This window comes from Daldinia loculata (genome assembly GCF_022478755.1).
Source record: "Daldinia loculata strain CBS 113971 unplaced genomic scaffold F4817scaffold_38, whole genome shotgun sequence".
NCBI classification, from domain to species: Eukaryota; Fungi; Ascomycota; class Sordariomycetes; order Xylariales; family Hypoxylaceae; genus Daldinia; species Daldinia loculata.
In genome coordinates this window covers 307768-328969 of record NW_026054892.1, presented here as the reverse complement: position 1 = coordinate 328969, position 21202 = coordinate 307768, and the positions used below count along the sequence as shown (strand labels likewise).

The following is a 21202-nucleotide window of genomic DNA, read 5'->3' as shown; positions in this document are numbered from 1 at the left end:
CGTTACCGCATTCGCTCATTTCACCAACCAAAGGGATTTATACAGCATCCCCACGTCGCTCGTTTCCGAAGAATCACCGCCAGGCACACTTCTAAAAATCAGCCCTAGCATATTGGGCTAAGCCGGTCCCTGTCGTTGTCAAGTTCCTACTCCTGGGCACCTAACCAAGCAAAAATCAAGTAAAATAATCTAGTTTACGAGACTGGGATCTAGTGGTGGCCTAGCAGCAGCAAAGCATTACTTTTCCTCATCACAGTAGTACAGTTGGCAGTACACATCGCTCCTAAAGTGATACCATCGGACGACCGTTGCATCGTGCATTGGTATCATTTGAAAACTGGTCAGTGATAAGTCTCCCTTCCTCCTCGTTGCACTCCTTAGACGTTTCCTTTGGCGAGCGAGGGGTTATTTTTGTTCCACAGAGCAATTGTTTGCTTGTTGAATTGATATAGAGAATTGCCTCAGTACTCTCTCATCTTGTATTTTTCTTCCAATGATAAACTCTCCTTCATCTCGATTTGGATTCCCTTTTGAAGCAAGGCTAGTTTAGGTTAAAATTGGGGGAAATCTTAGTAGTTGACGTAAGCTAATAGGGTACCAGTGCAGGCACCACCCCTACACCTAGTGACAACACACTCTAGGCACTCGGGTACCGCAGCACAGCCCATTCTAATTATTACCGCTAGATCCACGCACTCACCAAGAACCACTTTCCTCTAAATCTTGGACCTCGAGGAGACGACGCAATCCGTCCGACGGCCGAGTACAATAATAAAAGTCAATTCAAGATTATAATCTTAATTGCTACCACTTGTCGCCTCGGGATTCCCGCCAGTCCACTCATTTAGTTTTTTTTGTTTTTTTCAACGCCGAACTCGCATTCTCGATAATTAATTGTTTCGCAATAACACAATACATCGCGACACCTTCAATCCGCACTTACCTGTTCGCCTCTAATTCCAGTTTCCGCGCGCGCACTATATATCGATTTCCTCGAGGTTATGGACTCCGTCGGAAAATAAAGCGTTTGCGCCGTGTTGGAAGACGAGGGTTTCGTTAATAGGGAAACTAAATTGAGTATTGTCGAGACACGGGCACGTTGCCCTTAACTCGGCCATAGGTCAAAGTAGCTATGAAAATCGCATTCCGCCAGGGCTGCGCCACGCGCAGTCGTGCTCCGATACCATCGCCGTGGTTTCTTGCCCTCGCCTCGTTCGCGTCGCTATCGGGAGCGATCACCTTCAATCAGATACCTGATGCGAATCTCGATACACGTCAACTTGGAAGGGTTGGAATCGCTGGAGACTTTAGCGGCATTTCTCTTTACCAATATGATAGGCAGTCCGAGCTGCCTTTCAGTTCTAATGGATCTGAACAGCTCTTGACGCGCCTTCCAAATGGGGTGTTTGTCAATCTTCTAGAGGCGGACGCATCTATTCAGACAATGTGCATGTTTCAAGGGGAGATCATCCTAGGTGGTAACTTCACAAGCTTAGGAGGAGTACAATCATCAGGCATCGCATCTTTCGACCCGAATACTTCCAAAGTCACACCTCTGGCTAATCTTTCGGGTCAAGTTAACAGCTTGTTATGTGATGATTCAGCTGGTAAGGTCTATGTTGGCGGTAGCTTTAGGGCAGCAAACTCTACCAACGCGATTACGTGGCTTGCGTCGAAAAGCTGGGCAAGTCTGCCATTTGCTGGCTTTAATGGACCTGTCAACTCAATTACGAAGGCGCCTACCGGACATATAATCTTCGGGGGAAGTTTTACGGGCCTAGGAAACACGAGCGCGCCGAGTACGCCTGATGGCCAGGTTATCAATCTTTCTACCGCGACTATCGAAGCCGATCAGAGCACATCGGCCGCAGGTTTCAGTGACCCGAAGAACATTGTTTGTAAAACCAATGGTACTGACGGTTCTGGTAATGCTTGGCTCTTGCAGGACAATACACCGGGAACGTGGAGGGCAGCTTTCAACTACGGTTTTGAACCTACCAAACTTCGTTTATGGAATACTCACCAAGATGGTCGGGGAACTCGGACTTGGAGATTCACCGCGCTGCCGCTGAACGGCATCATGAACTTCACCTACATCGACCCTGTAACCAAGCAGAACTCTACGTGTACTAGCGAATGCCCGCTTAGCGATGACCCTTCGGTCGAATTCCAGGATTTCCACTTTGTAAACCGGCTTGGGATGAACGCATTTAGACTTGACATCTCCGCCTGGTACGGTAATGGTGGAGGCCTGACTGGTATTGAACTATTCCAGGACGATATTTTCGCCTTCGCGATCAATGATTTCAACGAACCCAAGTGCGCCAACACTTCAACGCCTTCAGAAGCGACCACAACGGGAACATGGACAGTGACTCCGTCGGGACAAAGCTACGCTCAATATCTGTCAGCTCAGCTGCCGAAACCAGTCGCCTCCGACGCCGCTTCTGTTGTGTTCTACCCGGATATCAGAGAATCTGGAGAGTACATCATCAAGTTGTATACGCCTGGATGTCTTCAGGATAACACTTGCTTGAGACGTGGTCAGGTTAGAGTATCAGGGACGTTGACGTCAAGTGGTGCTAATCGAACAATGGATCCGAGAATTTTATATCAGACTAACGAGTACGACAAATATGACCAACTTCATATAGGTTCTGTTGATGCTAGCTCGAGTTCCTTCAAGCCTAGTGTTACATTGTCACCTGTACCTGGCCAATCGGAATCTATTTCCGGCGATGATTTCGTGATGGTAGCCCAAAGAGTTGGATTCGAGCTTCTAAATTCTACCGGTGGCCTAAACGGATTGTTCGAATACGATCCCAGCCGGGCGACAGTTGAGACCTCCGATTTTGCCAATTCTGCTTTCATCAAGCTCAGTTCTTCATTCGAACCCAAATCCGCGGTAACATCGTTGGTCGCCAGCAAAGACCGAACTTATATAGGCGGTAATTTCACCTCTGACAACGAGCGTAACATTGTTGCCATCGATAATGATGGGAAGACTTTGGCGCTTGACGGTGGCATAAATGGCGAGGTCTTATCGATGTACCTAGATGGCAATAGTCTATTCGTCGGCGGCCGGTTCAACAATACCCAGGATGGTTCGACGCCGGGATTGGCAAACGTTGCGATTTATGACAGCTCAAGTAACCAATGGGCACCACTCGGAGCTGGTGTGGACGGAACTGTTACAAGTATTGTACCAACAACCATGAACCTCAGCGAGAGCGCAGCAGAAGACGTCATCACCTTAACTGGTGAATTTACGCACCTTCTTGCATTCGGTAATAACGACGTTGCTGAGGTGCAAGGCTTTGCAGTCTGGGTCAGATCGCAAAAGAACTGGTTGCAAAACTTGGATACTCCAGTTCCATTTTTAAACGGTGTTCTTACGACGGCGGTAGCAGTATCAGATAATGAGACCATATATGCTGGATCGATATCCTCTCAGGCCCTTCGCGCATACGGTGCTACAACCGTATCTAATGGGTTTGGCAACTTCCCTATCAAAATTCACCCGCCATCTAGCCAGTCTAGCACCCCTGCAGATGGACTCTCGAAGCGCGCGAGCCTAGAGAACGGTACTGATACTGTTGCTGGCGTCGTCACAGGAGCGTTTTACGAAAGTGATGGGAAGAACGTCACAGTACTTGGCGGGCACTTTATTGCGAATGCGTCTAATGGTTCAACTATTTATAACCTAGCTTTCATCGACGGTGCAGATTCCAACTCCGTGACGGGGCTAGGCGCCGAAGTATCTGAAAGCTCAGCATTCTTATCATTGGTGGTCCAGGGCGACAACCTATATGCTGGCGGGAGAGTCAATGGCACTGTTCAGGGGTCCGTTGTCAACGGTCTCATTTCGTACAACCTTGCGTCCAAGTCGTTTAATTCGCAGCCCCCTGCTCTCGTTGGCAACAATGTAGTTGTCTCCTCTGTCACTGTCCGCCCGGAGACTGGGGATGTCTATGTTGGTGGCTCCTTCGAGAGAGCCGGTTCGCTTCCCTGCCCTAGCGTCTGTCTTTTTAGCACCGGAACTAGTCAGTGGAACCGGCCTGGTTTTGAACTTGGCGGTGATGTCAACTGCATGATGTGGTCGAGCAATTCAGTTCTGCTTGCGGGTGGTAACCTGACCCTCAATGATAGCGGGGCCTTTCTGGCCTCCTACGACGCCTCAAGTTCTCATTGGAGTCCATACTCAGACGCCTCGGATCTACCAGGTCCTGTGAATGCCTTAACTGCTGCGAGTAGTGATTCAAAGCAGATCTGGGTTGCCGGTACGCAGTCTGATGGTTCCACCTATCTGATGAAGCACGATGGCTCATCTTGGAAATCTGCTGGCGTCACGTTCGACAGAGAGACCGTAATCAGTAGCTTACAGATGTTTACGGTGACTCAATCCCACGACTCATCTGATCTTGCCGCTTCCGATCAAGTTCTCTTGATGACCGGCTCTATTGCGATACCGGGATTTGGTACAGCATCGAGCGCAATCTTCAATGGTACGATGATCCGGCCTTACGCACTCACCTCAAGTATCGATGGCACGGCCGGGTCAATCTCCCGAATCTTCGTACAGAACAACAACTTCTTTACTTCTTCAAGTAAGTTTGCAGTCTAGTTGTCTAATTGTGTATCCACTAACTTTGTCGTCAGATGATAGTGGTATGCCCCTCGTATTTGTGGCTCTTATTGGATTAGCCATATCATTAGGCCTCATGGTACTCATTGTACTTGCTGGTCTGGCATTAGACCGGTACCGCAAGAAGCGTGAGGGTTATGTCCCAGCTCCTACATCCATGTTCGATCGCGGTAGCGGTATGCAGCGGATACCACCGCATGAGCTACTAAATTCCCTAAGCCAAGGTAGACCGGGACCTCCTCATGTTTAAGGAGTCCTGTCAACAGGACTACTTTGTTGCCATAAGGTTGCGATAATTGAGCCTAGGACAAATATGTCTTCTCCGCACCACCCACCTTTACACATGCGTACTGCAATTTTTAGAACCAAACAGTAATAGATCTGACTATGGAGAGTCAACAAATCGATGTCATATCGAAGATACCCAACCGACAGAGGCCTGTCGATGCGAAGAGATCGGGGGATTGGGGAGGAAATAGAGAGGAGCAGAAAATATCCGCTACGGATTTACTAATCTTTGGCGACTTCATGAATGACGACAACGCCAACCATTTTAATGTTTACATGTCTAGTTACCTTCACACCTACATGTGTTACTAGTCCTTCACTACCGTCCTTTGTATATTTCACAATTACCTTGCAGCCTCGTCCCCCGGCTGCTATGGGGTTGGTCTTGCCGGTGCAAGCTCGGAGGACAGTAAGTTGATGGTATTTTTGATAGGAAGGACGGACATATTTTGCGGAGATTCAGGGTTGAGTAAAAGGGTATATCTCAGTGAGAGGACAGATGGATTCGGCCGAACTTAGCTCGACGCTGAGCAAACATTTACACCGCTCCGGTGGTAGTTACGTAGTCAATCTACGGAATATGTGTTTTTGAATTGCTATGTGTGATTTGCTATATTTGTGCACCTTGATAGATGTTACGAGATTATTTGAAAGGAGTGAAATATTCCATTGGCGTGAATTTTGGTTGAACGGGACATTGCTTTTATCCGATATAAATTTCACTAATTCATAGGTACTTATTGACTCACTGGATTAAGTAGGAAATTATAATCTTGCTACTTACATTTACATCTTGCCTTATTCTTTATTGATTTAAATAGTTTCGAGTGATTAGTACATAAACATTGCAGTGTTATGTACATACATAGTAGGTGCTTATTATGTACCTAGATGTACTAGCCACAGACGGTCAGACGGTTTGCCACAACTTACCCACCTTACATAAACTCCCCTAAGGCGGCAAATCAAGATTAGCAGCTATCAAGTACAGAGTGGAGCCTCTTTTAGCAACACCTTTTCGTTATCACTTGATCACTAACCCATTTAGAGCCTCACCAGCGCATGAAATCTCGTTCATCTTCAATCAGCCTCTCCCCTTCACGCTTCCATCTAATAAAAGGTCAAGACAGCGTCCGGCTGAACTGTTAATCATGTCAGACGCTGACTTTGACGCCGTTAGAAAGCTTCAGGCTGAGCGGAACGCTGCTGCAGCTGCTAAGAAAGGGTCGCGCGGCCGAGACCCCAAGAACCAGCGATCTGAGAGCTCAACCAAGGCAAAGCTTACCGAATCTTTCGACACAGAGCTTTACGACCGTGTTGGAGATGATAAATATGCAGGATATCTCACATCTATCCCCGTTGCCGATGGCGATGGCGAGGATGAAGAAATGGAAGATGCCGATAACTCGCGTCGTTTAGTTGGCCAGTATACCGCGACGCGTGCCCAGATTGACGAATTCGCCCACGGCAATGGAGTCGAGGAGGATGATCCATTTGCAGGAAGAGGCGAAAACAGCACGAGGATCGTTGACCGCGAAACTGACTACCAGAAACGTCGCTTCGATCGCGTTCTCACCCCGACAAGAGCCGATGCCTTCAACCGCCAAGGGGGCGCCGCCGAAGAAGGAGATACATATCGAGATATTATGGAACGGAGAGAAATAGAAAGGGAAGAAGAAAAGGTTAAGCGTGCTATTCAGGCGAAGCGGGAAGGGAAAGAAATTGATGAAGATCACGAAGCAACACTCAAAAACGGAGATAAAGAGAACACAGACGCCGGATCTACTGAGGCAGTGACGGCTGGGCGAAAACGCAAGAAGAGATGGGATGTTGCTTCTTCTGCTGTGGATGAACCCTCATCAGACTCTGCCGAAGGGAAGACCAAGAGATCCAGATGGGACCAGGCGCCGTCGCTCCCTACCCCCGGCGCATCTGATGGCGCCAAGAAGAGATCGAGATGGGATCAAGCACCCTCTGCGACTCCTGTCGGTAATAGCGGTTTAGCTACACCGATGCACACATCCTCACTTGGAGTTGGCGCAGCGAAAGCAGACATATCTGGCCCTGGTGGCATTCTTGGTGATGAAGAGTTGAATGCGTTACTTCCTGGCGAAGAACAAGGCTTCAAGATTCTCGACCCGCCATCGGGATATCCTACCGGCCATGCCCCTCTCCATAGGGTCGCGGCGACACCGCTACCGCCAAATTACGGTGGTTTCATGATGCAGGATCCGGAGAGTACGAGATTAGGAGGAAGCCAGATGCCCAAAGAAATCCCTGGCGTTGGAGAGCTACAATTTTTCAAGCAGGAAGATATGGCTTACTTCGGCAAACTGGCAGATGGCTCTGATGAAAACAGCCTAAGCGTTGAAGAGCTGAAGGAGAGAAAGATTATGAGGCTTCTCCTGAAGATCAAGAATGGTACTCCTCCTATGCGAAAGACTGCTCTCAGACAACTCACAGATAATGCAAGGCAGTTCGGTGCTGGGGCTCTGTTCAACCAGATTCTCCCTCTTCTGATGGAGAAGACGCTGGAAGACCAAGAACGCCATTTGCTCGTCAAAGTAATCGACCGTATCTTATGGAAGCTTGACGACCTTGTCCGTCCTTACGTCCACAAGATTCTAGTCGTTATTGAACCGCTCCTCATTGACCAAGATTATTATGCAAGAGTCGAGGGTCGAGAGATTATCTCCAATCTCAGTAAAGCTGCCGGTCTCGCCACTATGATCAGCACGATGAGGCCAGATATCGACCACGTCGACGAGTACGTACGTAACACAACAGCAAGAGCCTTCGCGGTTGTGGCCTCAGCGCTAGGTATTCCCGCTCTTTTACCTTTCTTACGAGCAGTATGTCGAAGCAAGAAGTCGTGGCAAGCCCGACATACCGGTGTCAAGATCGTGCAACAGATTCCTATCCTAATGGGATGTGCCGTTCTACCTCACCTTAAAGGTCTTGTGGACTGCATAGGCCCAAACCTGAATGATGAGCAAACAAAGGTACGGACGGTCACTAGTTTGGCTATTGCTGCTCTTGCTGAAGCCTCTAACCCTTATGGTATTGAAAGCTTCGATGATATTTTAAACCCTCTATGGACTGGTGCACGCAAGCAACGCGGCAAGGGTCTCGCTGGCTTTCTCAAGGCTGTTGGTTATATCATTCCACTTATGGATGAGGAATATGCCAATTATTATACCTCACAAGTAATGGATATCCTTCTCCGAGAATTCTCGTCTCCAGACGAAGAGATGAAGAAGGTCGTGTTGAAGGTTGTATCTCAATGTGCGGGCACTGAAGGTGTGACGGCTGGCTACCTTAAGGAACACGTTCTAGATGAGTTCTTTAAGAGTTTCTGGGTTAGGCGGATGGCCCTAGATAAGCGAAACTATCGACAAGTGGTACGTTAACCTCCTTAACCCTATTCGTTATCTATCCGTTGCTAATTCTATTATTACAGGTGGAAACAACCGTTGATATTGGCCAGAAGGTTGGCGTCAGCGAGATTCTAGAGCGAATTGTTGGGAATCTCAAAGATGAGAGCGAGGCCTACCGCAAGATGACTGTCGAGACGGTGGAGAAGGTAGTTGCCAGCTTAGGAGCGGCGGACATTGGTGAGAGGTTGGAGGAGCGACTTATCGACGGCATTCTCCATTCCTTCCAGGAGCAAAGTGTCGAAGATGTCATTATGCTAAACGGCTTCGGCACGGTGGTTAACGCCCTAGGCACGCGCTGTAAGCCGTATTTGCCCCAAATAGTGTCAACAATCTTGTGGCGTCTCAACAACAAATCAGCAACGATCCGTCAGCAAGCCGCGGATCTCATCAGCAGGATTGCGATAGTCATGAAGCAGTGCGGCGAGGATGCCCTTATGGGTAAGCTAGGCGTTGTCTTGTACGAATACCTCGGAGAGGAGTATCCTGAAGTTCTTGGCTCAATCCTCGCGGCTCTCCGAAGCATTGTTACCGTTGTTGGTATCAGCCAAATGCAGCCTCCAATCAAGGATCTACTACCGCGTCTTACTCCTATCTTACGAAACCGTCACGAAAAGGTACAGGAGAATACAATCGATCTCGTCGGCCGTATTGCCGATCGGGGACCAGAGAGTGTGAACGCAAGAGAATGGATGAGAATTTGCTTCGAACTATTGGATATGCTAAAGGCACACAAAAAGGGCATCAGAAGAGCAGCCAATAACACGTTTGGTTTCATCGCGAAAGCTATCGGACCACAAGATGTGCTGGCTACCTTACTGAACAACCTGCGCGTCCAGGAGCGTCAATCCCGAGTTTGCACGGCTGTCGCAATCGGTATTGTTGCTGAGACTTGTGCTCCTTTCACAGTGCTCCCTGCTCTGATGAACGAGTATCGGGTCCCTGAACTTAACGTTCAAAATGGTGTGCTCAAGTCTTTATCATTCCTCTTCGAGTACATTGGAGAAATGGCCAAAGATTACGTCTACGCCGTGACGCCGCTCCTGGAAGATGCCCTAATCGACCGTGACCAGGTCCATCGGCAGACGGCCGCGTCCGTGGTCAAGCACATTGCACTAGGTGTAGTTGGTCTAGGCTGCGAAGACGCTATGGTGCATTTACTCAACCTTCTCTGGCCCAACCTCTTCGAAACCAGCCCACACGTTATAGACCGTATTGTAGAAGCTATCGAAGCTATTCGGATGGCCGTCGGACCCGGTCTCGTACTGAACTACGTATGGGCGGGTCTATTCCATCCCGCCCGCAAGGTGCGGCAGCCTTACTGGCGGCTCTACAACGACGCGTACGTGCAAGCCGCCGACGCCATGGTGCCTTATTACCCGAACCTGAGCGAAGAGGGCATCGACAGGCCCGAATTGGCAATTGTGCTATAGAAATATTTTCCCCTTTTTTTGTTTAAAATACATGGCTAGTATTATTCAGCTACGTGAGTTCAGGACCTCTGGCTGGCGGTGTACAGTAGATTCAAATCAAGCAAAATAATGAGGAGTGCGATGAGGGCCGAGTCGATTTAGTTGGGCCGTTCCGTAGCAGTAGTCAAATCGATCGGGTCTTAGCGATCATGGGTATTATTATTAGGTGGGATAGCGCGTTAGGCGCTTTGACTGTCTGGTGTCTGGTGTCTGGTGTCTGGTGAATAGAGTTATTTTTACGGGAATCATAAGTCATCAATAATAGTCTTTTGTGTTTAGTGTGCCTTAGTTGCCAGCCGGTTCCCCGTTCGGTTGAAATGTCGGGAGTCTTGAAAAGGGGTATTGAGGCTATCGTCAACCAACTGACCACGAACAGCGGATACATACATGTCAGCAGCCCAATAGAAGCATCTATTACTACCTGCTAACAATGTAAAAGAGATGAGTTAGTCAGGTACATACAGTACATATTAATCAAGCTCCATACCGTCTTAAGAGAGAGTGGCGTGACCATGGGATGTTTATATATACATTGAGCTTTAAATCATCACACCAGCTCCACGGTGCTACCAACCTCTCCTTGCGATTACTATACACTCTAATTATTTCTCTCGCAAAGTAAATCCTTGGGGACATTTCTATGTAAGGGTCTCTCCGAGTGCCTTGGTGGGCTAGATAAGTCGAGTTGAAGCCAACGGATACATACATAAGCGTATTCTACATAGATCCTATGTATATTTCTATGTAGTCGTACGATGCCCGTAAAAAACATAAAGGAGAATTTCTAGAACTTTTCTCCGACGATCTCTCTACGTCTAGTTAAGCGTATCTTTAATCCAAGCCGCTGTTTGATCTCGTGCGTTTTTTTTTATTTTTTTATTTTTTTATTTTATTTCTATCCTTAGAAAGGAAGATCATCCGCCCAATTTCCCCGGAAACGCTTCGCGGTTCACCACGCGACGCGGGCCTGTCGATCAAGGGCTTATCATCTACTTCATAGGGGAAAAGAACGACTGGCTTTCGAGTAGGTAGAGTTTAGTTTCTTCAGCGCCGCGTTCCCGAGTGCCGGATCCAGTGTTCTGGAACGGCGTTATCTTTTTTTTTTTTTTTTTTCCCTTCTAGTGTATGTATGTACCTATGTTTGAAGGATGGATGGATGGATGTGCGCACATGTCATTCAAGACTACCTATCTATCTAGATAGATCGGCAGCACCGCGGTTTCAAGGCCAGGAACAAAAAAACGGCGACGGACGCTGCGCCATCGCATGGTGTATGTATGTAGTTTCTATCCCTAATCTCTATGAACCCCCTTTTCACATCAGACTACTACTGCTACTACTGCTACTACTGCTACTGCTGCTACTCCTGCTACTATTACTACTACGTACAGGCATACAGGCATAGTGACAGACCCTTCGATTGCGTGATTGCCCTCCCCCTTTTAATATTTATCCTCCTGAGGCTTAGACAAGGCTAGTAAGCGCCAAGGTCTCTCTGGCTAAACAAACCCTTCTCCCCTTTTCCCTATCAAGGTAAGCCGGACGTACGTGAGCGAGGTGATACATACACACATCCTAACTACATAATGTATGATCCTGACTACATATGATGACGGTCACCAGTGTGTGTAGGTAGGGAGTTAGAGTCAATGTCTTGCTCGAAACTCCGGAGCGGCGAACTGTTACGTAGCTCAACTACCGTGCGTACATAGGTATACACATTCTGCTTCTTCGTAGTTGCTACCCACGGGCAGGCAGGCAAGGCAAGGCAAGGCAAGGCAAGGCAAGGCACTGAGAGCGGTCTACAACCGGCAGTAAGAACATACTAGAGGCGGGATCCTCCTTCACGTGCGTTGGACTGGCATGTATCCAATACGTAGTGTCTAGTGTAAATGTGTAGTATACCTACCTAGCATTACATAGGTACACATATCCATACGATACATAGGATACACTACATTCCGGCGCGGGGGGGGGCAGCGGTGATGTATTGTACAATACTTAAATATATCTTCGTCGGCAGGTATGCGACTCTGACCACGCACACAGTTCGGCAGGGATCGGCAGTCGTGCATGAGCAGGTCAGAACACGCAGAGAGAAGGGAAGGGAAGGACAAGGGAACCCCGGGTTTTCTGTCGAGGGACGGACAAGCCGCGTCCCGTCCACTTAGAACCGACAACACCACACATATACCTACACATACATACATACATACATACATACATACATACATACATACATACACATATGGACGTGAGCGAGTAAGTTGAGTGAGTTAGACGCTGGCCCTCTCCGTGCCTGCTTATGCGTGCGTGCATTACATATCCATCTGTTCAACAAGAGGCGGTGAGGTGAGGTTGGTTTAGGCCGGCCGGCTGGCTGGGGGGAGGGGGGAAGAGGCAAACAGACGAACAAACAAAATAAATCAATAATACATAACTACACGATCTAAGAAAAATAAATAAATTAAAAATTAAAAAGAGGCGAACGATGATATATCATACTACATACTACCTATCCACCAGTGCATATGACATAGGCTAATGGATTGTAAAGGAGTAATAAAGTCTATAACATAATATGGCATAGCTGGGTGAAATTATATGTAATATAATAACGATAGCGATATATATGACAATTTGATTAATCAAATATGCGGGATGGATGTAATTAGCGAGATGACTGATTACATTCGTTATATTAATATATTACTAGCATAGTACCTACATAATAGTGTACATAATAGTATACAAACGACAACGATACCTAGGAACGAGACCCCAATACCTATGGGAATTCTCCGAGACATTTGTTTACGTACACGATAACTAAGTTAAATGTATACTTCGTATTTAAAGATATTATAAAAGTATATGTAGTTTATTTCAATTCCGTAAAGGTATTTATTCGGAAAATTGCGAGAATCTACATCATGTAACTATATAAATGTATAGTTATATTAATATAAAATAAAGCGACGGTAACAAAAAAAAAAAGATTATATACCTAACCTAGGGAAAAAGGGACTTGTATGCGCAACAAACGCATTCCCATAGCTCCAAAAATGGCATTTGACCAATGCCCATTATGGAGACGGGGTATATACTCTCGACCTTAATATATGCGTATAAGTGCGTATACTACTCTAACCCTACCTTTATATATATAAAGTGTAGCTGTACCTTAGGTACATGATAGAGTAGAGGTACATTATATAATAGACCGGCCTGCGGTAGTCGCAGTAGTGGCAGCTCTTGCTGATTTCTGAGTGTCCGAATTCTGCCGCATCTGTACCCTCCATGCGTATTCCGCTGTGGAGAAAGCCAGGTACTTCCTACATGGCCAATAGTACATAGTACGTGTGTAGTACGTGTAGTACCGCGATTGATAACGAACGAGGAGGGGCGTGTCTCTAATGGCTTAGCTGTCGCATCCCTGCCAATATTTACGCAGGCTATGGATTCCCCTGCACATATCTGTGTGGACCACTACCGGGGCTAACTTCCAATCATAATCCCGCACCAAATCTTAGCAAGAAAACCACCATGCGAGATGATGTCATTTTCAACCTCGCTTGACCGCCCCCAAAGGCAATTCCCAACGACCGCCCTCAAAATTGCGCCAATATTCGCAATGCCCTCTCTCTCCCCTGGCCCCCCTCTACATACCTCTACATACCTATTGTATCTAAGTAGATCCGACACTGACTGTCGAATGAGCATCCCGAAGTCCCCAGTTCTCCAATTATCTATCGTTACCTATTACTATGTATGTATTATTGCCGTTACCACTTCTCCCGGTCGACCGTTGTGGACTCGACAACGGATAGGACACACGAACCATTTAACACACTTGGAGAAAACTGTTGGCTGCTGGCTACATAGTACACTACCTATGTATTGTAATGTATTGTATTTGACCCAGGTGCAATACATACTCCAGATCCATGAATTGAGAGAGCTTCCCAAGAAGACCCACGGCCATCAACATGGAACAGGTCCAATCCAATCTATCGAGCCCGGCAGTGAGAGGACTTGAAACGCGATACTCCATGGGGAAGGAGAGCGGCACTGCGGAAAAAAAGAAGCTATCTGACTGTGGAGGTCGTCATGCAAGATACGTGCACCACAGTAAGGTAAATTATCCTTTCCCTTGCCCATTTCCCACCCCAGGGCCACACACCAATTGCTCCGTCCTTCTACGAAAACGCGTCGACGGATTCGAAGCAAAAAAAAGCTTGGCCTGTAGCTTGGCGATTTCCCTTGGTATACTATGTACCCTATTACGGGGATGACCTGCCACTTTGTCAGTAAAAGGTCATCTCAGAAGAGACCCTACTATGTAAGCAGCTAAGACAGATTCATCAAAAGTCGGCGCGGGTGACGGATCATTCATGGTTTCGTTTCAAGGAATCTCATCTCATCCTATCCGCTCCGCTGTTCCAGCACCTAGTTATGCATCCTGTGAGATTGAACACACCCCCGTCTGCCCCCCCGTTCCCAACGGGCATGATGCGGATTCGTCTAAGCCTCAATCTCTCGTCGCATAGTTTATATAAACAGCAACGTGCGCACGGCACCCCCCTCTTCGATCCCCAAGTGGCGAAAGGGGATCCCATGAATCCCATATTGCATCACTTTTCGACAATTCTTCGGGTGTTACTGCAGCTTTCGCAACAGTGACCTGGGATAATCTGGAGAAAACGAGAATTCAAACCAGAAATATTTCGAGTCCAAGTTACACCTCCCAATCACGCGAAGAACCGTGTGTCCTTCCACCAGCGAGCGCCCGTCTCCCCGCAGACCTCGTTGCACAAGGAAGACCCTGAAGATCACAACGTCCTGTACATGTGGCTGTACGATGCGAAGTCATGGCTTTGAGACTTCACAACCACCTGGCCAATGCTCTTTTCCTTGTCGTAGCTGCGTAGCTAGCTAGCTAGCTGTTTGACCCTCTAGTGTCTCCATTGGCCGAATCCACCGATTTGAACTCGTCGGCCGTAGCCCGACCCATGTACTAGACCGACGTCATAAGGCACCCAACCAGCAGCTGTGTCGTCATTGGGCGGGACGTTTCGTCTAAAGATACATAGGTTGGCCCATTGGACCGGCTTCTAGATATCGAGACCAGCCTTCCTGCTAGCATACGACCATCCGTGATGCCAATTCTCAAGTGCCGTATAGACTGGCTTGTGTTCTACCCCTCTCCTCGCTTGCCGCTCCCTTCTGCTCTTCTCTCCGCTCCGACCTATCCCTTCGTACGCAATAGTCTGCGCTAGAGTGGCACCCGACAGGAAGAATGGGGCAGCAAAAGCAAACCAGCTTCATTGGTGTGCGGATGGGGTGCCTCAGCTGTCGTCAGTGACACGTTACGTACTTCGTACTTCTCACATCTACTATGGGGGGACATATCCATCGCCCATCTAGTAGTCTTCCGTTGAGATCCATTCCAACGTGGTCCGCTCCTCATCTTCCACCAGAGGTCCGCTCAGTGGACAGAATCGGGCCTTTGGCTGGCCTTATTCGTGGATGAAGAGTTACAATGTAGAACCATGGTCCTGGTTGACTATTAAGCGTGTAACTGATACGTCTAGGTTGGGACGACCTTCCAAGGCGGTCTCGTTAGCATAGAAACCCAGCACACATCAAACATCGTGCCGGAGCAACTGTGGAGGTATCCAGGCACCATCTCACGTGGAAAGGTGCCATCAGGATCTCTCCGCTACACACGTAGCAGTTGGTAAGGATCCTCATACGCTTGTTGACGGCTACACAGCCAACAATCCCTATCGTGTTGTTCTATTGCCTCCAGCGGCAAAGAAGAGGCCACATCAGCAACCTTCTTTGTTTGTAATTTACCCACATATTATTTAAAGGATAGATCTAGGACGGGACTGCTGAATAATACCCCTAAATACAGTAGCACATGGCAGCGGCACAAAGGTACCGCTGACGTCGTCGTTGTTCTTCGGGTCAGCCGCGCTGTCCGTAATAGGTAGGCAGGCTATCCTCTCCGGATTCCTCGTGCGGAGCCAGTCAGAATCGCCGAGCCGATCTAGGAAGGGATCGCGGCTCTCCCGCCCCCTAACTTGCTCGCAGAGAAACAAGCGCGATACGCAGGGCCACCGGAGGAAGCGTAGGACTACTATATACAAGCTAGCAAGCTTATCGACAGTAGTCGAGATACCCGCGGCCGCAAGTTGAAAGGGAGCGCGCGCGGGGAAAATATCTAATCATCCAACGAATTTGGAGGAGACGTTGTCATAATGATACGATTTTTAATGAATAGCCTTACATGGCCCGGGACACTAGCAGATAGGCGGCAGGCGAATGAGATTACGAGTTGCCCTGTTTGGCAGTCTTGTCGATGGCTTGATTCCGGTTTTTTTCTTACATAGGTATGTAGTATATCAGCCTTGGAGCAAGAGGATGGGGAAAAAAGAGGATTAAGGTATTACATAGTAGGTATTGTACCTAAGTAGTTGTAGAAACAGGAAAGCACATTAAGAGAAATCCACATAATATACAGTAGCGCAGGTGCACTAGAGTAGCGTCGCAGCATTAAGCGTGTTTCAAGTTTCGAAGGGGGGTGGGTAAGAGCCGCCGTCGCCCGCCCGCGATTGTAATTTGTGGCCTTTGGTTGTAACTGTGGTAGTGGTAGACTTGCAACTGCAACTGCAACTGCAACTCTGTAGCTGTACGTTTTATGTGCATGTGGACAGGCGGCGGTGCTGTGCTAATGCTAATGCTACTGCTAATCCTAATCCTAAAAAGCTAAGATGCTAGCCCGTGACGATCGTAGGAAGCCTAAATAGGAAGCAGGTACGTAAATTAGGTACTTGATAGAGTCTAAAATGTCTAAATATGACCGAATTGCGATAATAATAAATAGGTACCTAGGTAGGTACCTAAGTACGGTACATAAGGTAGGTATGTACCTACATAGTATGTATGTAGCGGCAACCATCTCGCAGGCATAACGATAGCTCATCTCGCAGACCAGACAAAAAAAAAGAAATAAGCAAAACCGAGAATAGAAGGCGGCGAAAAGTAGTCAGCAGCAACAACGTTGTTCGCGGCGGTTTTACATGCGGATGTAGGGGAAGGATGAGATGGGGATGTACACATGTTAGGTAGGTAGGTAAGATACCTACCACGACTCGGACGGGCCCTTTTAGATCCCGGTTTTCTCGCTTTTCCGCGAATCTACATCTACGAGCACGAATGGGCGAATCCTAACGGCTCACCGACGGAGGGGGGGAGTATATGTGGGTTGCATGCGTCCCGCGTCTTTCTTTCGCTCTCTTGCTCTCTCTTTGTCAAAATTTTTTTTTAATAATAATAATACATACATACGTGTGTGCGTGTGTGCGTGTGGGAGTGTACAACGCACGAAATGGAAATAGGATGGATCTCTCTCCTTCCGGATAGGCAGGGCGAATACCTATAACAAATTAGACCACCAGAAGTCCTCGATAAGACCCAAGATGTATGTAGTTGCGTTATGTGGGTGGTAACCGATGGGATGGATAATAAACTGGGAAAGGAACCGCCAATACGTGCTTCGTGCCAATCCCGATGCCAGTCAAGCTCCGTAGCGGGACGGGAGACAAAGTCCGGCTTTTTTTTTTCTTCTTCTTCTGCTTATGTTTATGCTTATATTTTTTTATATTATAAGTGGACTCTCTACCTACCTCCTATAACTACCTAGGTTAGGTAGGTCTATATGTATCTACCTACTAAGGTAATAGTATATTACATATGTATAACGCTCGGAAGGTTCTCCATTCGGGATACCCGAATATCACCGGACTAGGCAAATACATACACGCGTAGATATTAGTTAGTATATTAGTATAGAGGAGTCGGCCGAGTCAGGGTTTCCCCAGCTCGACCAGCCGGTCGACCAGATATCGTACTATCTATACATATGCTAAAAGATAACCTACCTACGCTGCTGTAAGGGAGCTTACTAGCGTCTCCGGATCTGACGAAGATTCGGTTGGAACCCGGCTCCGCTCGGTATATACCGGTTTTTATTTTTCACTCTATCTCTACCTACATAGGTCGTCAATATCGCACCGACTTGTCTCTGAGTAGTAAATAATGTGTAGTTAGGAAAGGATCGTAGTACGCATGTTGCAAGAAAATACTGCCCGTAAAATCATGTTTCATATGCCAAGTGTAATTTTATATTCGAGCCCGAAGTATACAGTAACGTTAAAGTGCCAGGTAAAATTTAATAAAGTGCCAACCCATCCACTTTGCACGTGACATACGCCACATACGCCACATAAAGCCACCACGCACGGCCATGTAAAACATGGCCCGTTCGTTTAAATCCATGTATATGCTCCACTCGCAATGTAACCATATTTTTATATAAATAATATAAAATATAAAAATTGTAAACAAATTTTAAAAAACTTAAAAAATTATAAGAAATTATAAAAAAAATTATAATGATTTTTTATACATTTATTTATTATTTTTTAACTTTTTAAAATATTTTTTTTATATTTATATTTATTTTTTTATAAAAATTAATATAACATTTAAAAAAATATATAAAAAATATAAAAAAAATATTAAAAGATTTAAAAAATAATATAAAAATAATATAAAAATAATATAAAAATAATATAAAATATAATATATAATATAATAAAATATAATGTTAATTACGTAATAAAAAATAATATATATTAAATAAAACTTTTTAAATTTTTTATTTATGTATGATAACTTTACAAATATAAGTCCGAATTTAATAAAAAAAACATTATAAATTTAATTAAAAAATAATAATTTTTTTAAATTTAACTGCACGTGATTCGGACCAATATTGACCCGGATGCGGCTAAATTTATAATTTTTAACTTTAATGGTTTTTTATATTATTAATAACTTTACAAATTTAAGTCATGTAAATTTGTAAAAAATATTAAAATTTTAATAATTAAATGAAAAAAAATCGAAAAATCTGTCCAAAATTTTCTCGATTTATTTCGTAACGATGCACCTGTATTTTTATAATATAATTATTAAATGGGAGTGTTTACAAGGTCGAACGAACGGGCCATTTTTAATGTGGTGGTGGTGGCTTGTGGTGGCGTATATCACGTGCAAAGTGGATGGGTTGGCACTTTATTAAATTTTACCTGGCACTTTAACGTTACTGCGAAGTATACCGTAAACATTCATCTCTGTATCAACGCCATATATATATATATCAACAATTAGATTACAAAGGCAGTAGCGAATGTGAGGTTTCCTCGAGAGGAGACACCATAAAGGAGGCTCCCCGTACAGGGGAGAAATGCTCTGCCTTCCAGGGGTATATGCGAAGCGTAGCTAATAATACAGATTATCCTTTCTTCGCTCTCGCTCGTCCGTGTCACTTTTGGTCTTTCTCTTTTCTCGCTCCCAAGAAGCTGCCGCCACGGGAATTGTACGAAACGCCTGAGGCTGCTGCTGCTGCTGCTTCTCGATGTAAACGAATGCATGCGATCTTCGCCCGTCCCATGACCCCCTATATCCCAAACGCCGTCTGTGAGGGTATCTCCTCGAATGGGAAATAAAAACAACAAAACAATCCCAAATACCCCCCCAGATGTGATGTGTGGCCTGTCCCAACCCAACTGGAAGCCACGAGAGATAGACGCGAAGAAAAGACGATAAAACAATGCCATAAAATGAGCCCACCCAAATCTATAAGCTCATCCATGCACCCGGCGCTTCAAACTCTCCTGGATATCGCTCCAACCAGCAGCGCAAACGAATCTCGATGATGATATGATGATGGTGTCTTCGTACAAGAGACATGAATTTGCAACCCATTTTTTGGTAGCATCAGGTGGTGAAAAAAAAGATGCTGGTGATTAGTCTCCTCTAAAACCATTTGAGACCGAACCGAACGTGATTCAACATGAGGTATCCGCATAACAAGGATAATCGTAAACAATTCTAAATCGTAACTTTGAGCACAATTGAACATATTTTTGTCATGAAGCTTTGACTTGTTTTTTTTTAGTCGGAGTGATCGTCGTGGTGATCTTCCGATCCAGCATCGGACTTGGCATCGTTTTTATGTACCTTTCGGTGTCGACGCAGATTTGATACGACGGAAAAGTGTCTCCCACAACCTTCAACTTCGCAACAGAACGCTATGCTTTCATGTCAGCTTTCGGTTCGGCTTCGCACATCTAAAGGTTTCAATACTCACGCTTTTCGCCCGTATGGCTATACATATGCGTCTGAAGTGAGCTTGGTCGGGTAAATCGCTTATCGCAGACTTTGCACTTGTGCTTCTTTTGCGTACTCGATGAAACCTTCGAACTGAACTGTCCCATCATTGATTGAGGGGCAGGGGGAGGCTGCGTCATTAGATTCGGTCGAGGTAACGTCCGGGAAGTGACCGACTCAATATCAGAGCCTGCCGTCGAGTAATCGCTCACAGATGAATCGACCGACCCCGCATAATATCCACTTCCATAATTGCTCGCCGAGGAGATGGATGAATTCGTCGAATGTGTCGAAGGGAAACCATATGAGTCGGCGGAGCCCCTGCCTCGGTTTCCGGGAGGGTATATCGCCCTAGGGGTCTCTTGGCTCATCGCAAGCATACCTTGACCAGCGTCGAGAGCATCCGCAAAGCTCCTTCGATCATCATTCTGAATACCTCTGTGATGCAAGTCAACCAACGAATTCCGGTGAGAACGAGATGCGTCTGAGCCATGATCGACCATCGGCAGTGAAGAAATTGACGATTGGGAATACCTTCGGTTGTCGGCTTCTGGCGCGAGAGCGAACGTTGAGCGCATTGGTGCCGGCGCGTACCCGGATACGCTATCATAGGAATTCGGTGACGCCGAGTACGTCGCGTTTACCGGAGAGGCCGCCGTCGCTGTCGCGTACGCGGGCTCTCCGTATCCAGCTGACGTTGTTTGCATTCGGTTTAAATTTAAAAGATCTTGCGGCATATTGAGTAAGTCCTGCTGTCCATAGAGGTCCGCCATGAGAGTGCTACCTGCTGAAGATGCCGTCACCGGGATGCTCCCATATGATGCCATTGAGGCACCACTGGTGCCTGTCCTGGCGGCGTGCTGCTTGGCCATAGAGTCGAGGCCACCCAAGTTGGCATTGAGCCCTTGCGAGTACATGCCGTGGCTGCCATGGTGTTGGCTAGGTGGGCCCGCGGCCCAGGGGTTGGTGAAATGCGGAGGGTTGGAGTAGGAAGACATGTGTTCGAAGTTGAGGGCCCCGAGTCGTGATTGATTGTCAAGAGTCATAGTCATCTTCGACGCAATATATCAGATAAGAATGGTTGGAAATATGAGGCTTTCCAACACTTGAACCCGACT

At 46.6% G+C, this 21202-nt stretch overlaps 4 protein-coding genes across 4 annotated transcripts; 3 read left to right on the top strand and 1 right to left on the bottom strand.

Annotated features, from left to right (window-relative positions):
- The first annotated feature begins 656 nt into the window (after positions 1–656).
- Positions 657–5036, top strand: F4817DRAFT_172207 (cortical protein marker for cell polarity-domain-containing protein). The gene is made up of 2 exons (XM_049298217.1): positions 657–4607; positions 4660–5036. Exons 1-2 carry the CDS (start codon positions 1133–1135, stop codon positions 4893–4895), a joined length of 3711 nt encoding a protein of 1236 aa, XP_049157363.1. The 5' UTR covers positions 657–1132; the 3' UTR covers positions 4896–5036.
- Positions 5037–5892: 856 nt separating this feature from the next.
- Positions 5893–10217, top strand: F4817DRAFT_343241 (armadillo-type protein). Its single transcript, XM_049304000.1, has 2 exons — positions 5893–8334; positions 8394–10217. Exons 1-2 carry the CDS (start codon positions 6085–6087, stop codon positions 9798–9800), a joined length of 3657 nt encoding a protein of 1218 aa, XP_049157362.1. The 5' UTR covers positions 5893–6084; the 3' UTR covers positions 9801–10217.
- Positions 10218–11004: 787 nt separating this feature from the next.
- F4817DRAFT_343237 (uncharacterized protein) lies at positions 11005–11614 on the top strand. The gene is made up of 2 exons (XM_049303999.1): positions 11005–11364; positions 11412–11614. The coding sequence occupies exon 1, from the start codon at positions 11141–11143 to the stop codon at positions 11315–11317; it is 177 nt and encodes a 58-aa protein (XP_049157361.1). The 5' UTR covers positions 11005–11140; the 3' UTR covers positions 11318–11364; positions 11412–11614.
- Positions 11615–19982: 8368 nt separating this feature from the next.
- Positions 19983–21131, bottom strand: F4817DRAFT_343233 (uncharacterized protein; the record flags this gene model as incomplete). The annotated part of the gene is made up of 2 exons (XM_049303998.1): positions 19983–20811; positions 20869–21131. Coding segments are annotated over 2 exons (1021 nt in total), but the record flags the coding sequence as incomplete, so codon positions are not given.
- Positions 21132–21202: the final 71 nt, after the last annotated feature.

Coding starts and splice junctions, on each gene's coding strand:
- F4817DRAFT_172207 (XM_049298217.1), top strand. CDS start 1,133: ATGAAAATCGCATTCCGCCAGGGCTGCGCCACGCGCAGTCGTGCTCCG. Junction 4,608..4,659: donor CAACTTCTTTACTTCTTCAA/GTAAGTTTGCAG, acceptor CTTTGTCGTCAG/ATGATAGTGGTATGCCCCTC.
- F4817DRAFT_343241 (XM_049304000.1), top strand. CDS start 6,085: ATGTCAGACGCTGACTTTGACGCCGTTAGAAAGCTTCAGGCTGAGCGG. Junction 8,335..8,393: donor AGCGAAACTATCGACAAGTG/GTACGTTAACCT, acceptor CTATTATTACAG/GTGGAAACAACCGTTGATAT.
- F4817DRAFT_343237 (XM_049303999.1), top strand. CDS start 11,141: ATGAACCCCCTTTTCACATCAGACTACTACTGCTACTACTGCTACTAC.